We start from the raw sequence: 4882 nt of genomic DNA on the forward strand, positions 1-4882 counted from the left end.
CATTTAGTGCTGTAGTGAGTATTTGGAGACAGTGTTTGTGTACAAATAAACTGACGTGTGTGTGTTCATGATAATGAAGGAACATGTCACCCAGGCAGGAATCGGTCAGCCTGAGGTCCAATTAAACTCCACAAACTGGATTCCATCAAAAGGCTGTTACCACTCCCCTCTCCCCTCCCACCGACCCGCCCGCCACACGGCAGAGACCTTCCTTTCTTCGCGGCGGCGGTGGCCATGACTGAGCCAAGGTCATGGCTAATCCGTAGAGGGGGGTTCTCGCTTTGTGTTGTCAGAACCAGGGGGGTCAGAGGCTCTGAAAGGCCGCGGCTCAGTTTAACATCTATTAGCAGAAAGCTGCAACCCCCGCAGAGCTGCTCCTATTGGCTGCTGTATGAGTGAGTGTGTGTGTGTGTGTGTGTGTGTGTGTGTGTGTGTGTGTGTGTGTGTGGGAGATGCACATTTTTATTCCTCTAGGATGTTGTATTGTTTTATCAATATTTCTACACAGCTAAAACATGCAACATCTTCATCTGTTGGTTTTGTTTAATGGCAATTTATTGCAATGTTCAAAAATGCTGACTATGAGGAGCAGCATTACTCTGTGCAGTTCCACAATGAATGTAAAGCTGTTCTGTAACACGTAAAATGACTCTTATAACATCAAAACAAGCTTCTTACAGTTTATTGCTGATCTACTGATAGTCGCCACGTGGATAAAACCAGCGGCTGGTTTAGTTTGGCCCCATTGTCATGCCTCAGATGTTTCTGGGACTTTCCCAGATATACGTTCATTTAAATAACTATTCTAATAAAAAATAAAATAAAATAAAATAAAAAGAATAGGAATATTAATATTAATCTGTGCAGCAGGTTGGGATCCACAAACTACCAAACTTCACTGTCTAATGTAAGTAAAAGCAGCTCCACTGACAGCTACTTGTGCATCGATTCACCAGTATTAACTGTCTAATAATGTAAAATATTTGCAGAATATAATTTGCAGTACAGTAGCTCAGTAAAGCCAGTTTATTTGTATATAAATCTACAATAGAGTTATCATGAAATTATACACTGGATATAAATTATTAAAGTTTCACCTTTTTCAACATATAAGACAACCCTTGCTTGACTCCTTCATCTGTCAGATTATTGCTGTTGAATGACTAGCTCTGGGAAACCCGTCCGTTCGTCCATCTCCCTGGTGAACTGCAGGTCGACCGCCTCGCCGATGACCACCTCGGCTGTGGTGAACACCTCCAGGTCTCCCATCACGTGACCCCCAACCGTCCTGCCCTCCCCGTCCGACAGGCAGATGTGGACGTGGGCGTCTCGGTTGAGTGTGCCGACCAGGGAGACGATCTCGAACCTCCCACTGAGGTGGATCACCTGAGGGGAAAGATCAAAAGTAAACACCATGAAACACGGACGCAGATACTGTAAAACCCTGGTTTATTTATAGTAACATAACTTTATTTATATATCTTGTAGAGACAAAAAACTCATTATAGGAGTTTCTAAAATAATAAATAAACATTTTTACTAAGAGTTAAACTACCAACTAGTAATGTATAAAATATGATAGATCAAATTACCTACAGCTCCACCAGCTACAGGAGTAATAGTAATGTTATTATACTTATCATCCTCAGATAATATAGTGTACAGTTGCATTGCAATGAAAGGGGCCTTTCTGCTGCCTAATGAGTACTTTTACTCTTGATATTTTTTATTACTAATATTTTTATACTGTTAAGTTAATTTCCTAATTCAGTAATCATTAATTTAAATGATGAGACAAAGTATAAAATTTGGACCTATGCATATGAAATAAACCTCAAAAATAGACACCTTCAACTATTACATTTTTTAAATTTAAAATTTAAATGATATAAGAAAAAAAACTGTTAAATTGTTAATATTTTCTGTGATTTACAATGACACAGGTAGACTTTAAATGAAACAGGCACAATAATGAGTAAATAGACTGTGTTATAGTTTTATATCTTATAATTTTCTGCTTTATCTGTGTATAAATATTGAAATAGTATTGTTTGTCAACCTTGAACCCTTAATAATCTTTAACCCTGAATATATTTTGAGAGATTTTTATTAAAGAGCTGAACATTTTTGGATGTGTGTGCCTTTTTTCTTGTAGTTTATATAGACTTGTAGACCTTTTCATTACTATTCTATTGGCAGGAATTATAGATTTGTCCCAATTCATTTCCTGTCAGCTACTACATTAGCAAACATTTCAACAGGAAATACAAATGGGCTCATTTATAACATTTATGTTGTCAGTCCAGAAAAGGTGTATAGCTGAGTTTTGTAGAAAATAAAACCCGATACCATGCCTGCGGACATTTTAAAGGTGCTAACCAAAGACAACAATAAACACAGACAGTCTATAATAATTAACTGAAATGAAGCTGGACTCCAGAAAGTGAATCTCAGGCCTTCATGCTGCTGTCAGGTACCTCATTTGTATTTGTTGCCGTGGCGTTGGCCAGCCGGAGTGTTGCCTTTGTGACGCTGCCCACACAGGTGATGATGAACGGCGCTCTGAGTCGCCTCTCCTCCACAAACGCCTGCAGAGATCCCAACAGCTCCTGACCTGGACCCAACCGGACCGCATGGACCTGCAGGGATGACCCTCCACCTGATGAACTCTGGGAGAAAAAATACATTTAAGATTGTTAAGTTTTTCATATTTCTTTTCATTTCTCTTACTTTTTTTCTGTTACTATTTACTATATTTTCTTTTATTTCTACCATTCATAAAATTAAAAAAAGGAAGGTTCTCTGTTTATAATGTAAAATCAAATATTTAATAGGTTTATTTAGAAATGAAAAAAAGGTGCATGCATATGATAACATTTAAGATTTTACGGCACAATGAGAACTTTTAATTTTCATACTTTAAGCACATTTCACTGATCATACTTACAAACTTTTACTTAAGTAAGGTTTTGAATGCAGGACTTAAATGCCAGTGGGGTATTTTCACACTGCAGCACTGTCTGCTAATTCCAAAATCAGGATCTTTCCCTAACCTAATGAATGTGCTTTTGTTGCATAAACCTAAGACAGGACTCTGGATGAAAACCTAAAATTCTGGTGTAAAGGTCCTGCACTTTGTACGCCTGCTATCCTCCTCAACCACCTCCTTGTGAAGCCTGCGCGGTACATGAATGTAGCGTTTCATTAGCTAAAAGAAACGTTGTCTCTGAACACAATGCAGGCTACGATTATGGTGCCGGAAATCTGACAAAAATCTCTCTTTTTTTATTCTGTGTGTGTGTGTGTGTGTGTGTGTGTGTGAGGTCCATTCAGATCTCTAACTGGATCACTGTGTTTAACCAAACACCAGCGTGACCTCTGACCTCTCTGGAGGAGGCAGTCACGTGACCACACACTAATGGAGCTCACACTAATCTGCAAGTTTACAAAGAGCTTATAGAAAACAGCCAGAGAGGTGGAGCGGACATCACATCAGGCAACATTTATTTACGCCAACATGTTGATGCATCAGTGTATGAACTGTCCCCTTATTTGATTATTTAAAGGTCCAATTTGATTCAGTTTTTATGTTATTTTTTTAAACCAGTTTTCCACTAAAATCTGTACAGAACTTGCACAAATCCATTAAAGAAAATAGTTGTTTACACACAAAAACATAGTGATTGTTATAAAGGTGAAGAACAGTCACACAGATATGAGAAAATGTTATATAGGTGAGAGAAGAAGTTTTAGGCCTGTAGAGAGGCTGCACTTTCAGTAGGAACTCTGAAACTCAAGATAAGAGACTCAACCTCAATTGTACTGATATCTTATTAATGGCCTGCAGTTAATGGCATAATTGAATTCAGTTATGACTCTTATTATCCAGCAATGCAGATGGATTTAATGGCTCATAAGACACAAGACTAATTTAGTTTAAGAGTTTCCTTATTGTCAGTGTTGAGGATTGTCTGCAGCTCTCTAAGTCTGTAAAGATCTTAACCATGACAGACATCCATAAATTATATTTAGTCCCTATTTCCTCTGCTGGAGTTTGCTTCTAAGCAAACAGATTCTTCTTCATCTCTGAAAGCACAAGTCTTGTTACTTACGTTTCTACAAACTACTACAGAAAGAGCACTCTGTGAGAATAAGTGTGGTGTAAAGATGAAAGCAGTTTGCTGTTTTTAGCTGTCGAAAGTCTGGACATCACAGGGAAACAATCCTGCAGTGAGTGCATTTGAACAGCTGGAGATCTGACATGTTGTTTCTGTTGATATGCTTTGGATTCATTTGAGTTCAGATGTTTAAAAAGGTTCAAAGTAATGAAGTGAGAACTCACCATTCTGCCCGAGTCTGAGGCTCCTGAGGGGACTAAACTCTGAGCACAAACACTTGAGTTGATCATTTACAGTCACACACATGTAAGACCCTCACACACAGTTTGAGTGGAACTGAGCATGCTCAGTAAACAGTACAGACTTCCTGCACTGTGAGTATTTTGTATTTCTGGTCTTTTACTGCCCCCTGTTGGTACTTTGAGCTAACCCAGAGGAATACCAGTTTGGGCACTTGTAGCCTACTGTGTTACATATTCAAATATTTAACAACAGATTTTGTTGTGTACTATGATTACAGCATACATTAGAAATAGTATATTACCCCAATGATGCTTCCTTTTTGGAAGGGGGTAAAGAGAGAGACAGATAAAGTTCTGGGAATTGATTTACTGTTCACCCCAAGTCAGTTTCTTTTCGATCTAACTCCTGAAGACATGTACACCAGAGACCAAAAGCACCTGTTACATATACTCTTGATGACTGCTAGGAAAATGGTGACAATAAAATGGATGAATCCACAGCCACCTACAGTGGCACAGTGG

General features: G+C 38.5%; 1 protein-coding gene across 1 annotated transcript; it reads right to left on the reverse strand.

Moving 5' to 3' along the window:
- Nucleotides 1-537: 537 nt before the first annotated feature.
- LOC117270619 (bifunctional protein GlmU-like) lies at nucleotides 538-4465 on the reverse strand. Its single transcript, XM_033648327.2, has 3 exons — nucleotides 4343-4465; nucleotides 2478-2669; nucleotides 538-1386 (listed from the first exon to the last, which is right to left on the reverse strand). The coding sequence occupies exons 1-3, from the start codon at nucleotides 4406-4408 to the stop codon at nucleotides 1147-1149; spliced, it is 498 nt and encodes a 165-aa protein (XP_033504218.1). The 5' UTR covers nucleotides 4409-4465; the 3' UTR covers nucleotides 538-1146.
- Between the last annotated feature and the right edge of the window lie 417 nt (nucleotides 4466-4882).

This window comes from Epinephelus lanceolatus, chromosome 13 (genome assembly GCF_041903045.1).
Source record: "Epinephelus lanceolatus isolate andai-2023 chromosome 13, ASM4190304v1, whole genome shotgun sequence".
Taxonomy (NCBI): Eukaryota; Metazoa; Chordata; class Actinopteri; order Perciformes; family Serranidae; genus Epinephelus; species Epinephelus lanceolatus.

What these genes read in the sequence shown, in the direction of transcription:
- LOC117270619 (XM_033648327.2), bottom strand. Translation starts at nt 4,408, where the DNA reads ATGATCAACTCAAGTGTTTGTGCTCAGAGTTTAGTCCCCTCAGGAGCC. An exon ending in CCTCAGACTCGGGCAGAATG is followed by an intron (nt 2,670 to 4,342) that starts GTGAGTTCTCAC and finishes TTTTTCTCCCAG; the next exon opens with AGTTCATCAGGTGGAGGGTC. An exon ending in CGGCAACAAATACAAATGAG is followed by an intron (nt 1,387 to 2,477) that starts GTACCTGACAGC and finishes CTTTCCCCTCAG; the next exon opens with GTGATCCACCTCAGTGGGAG.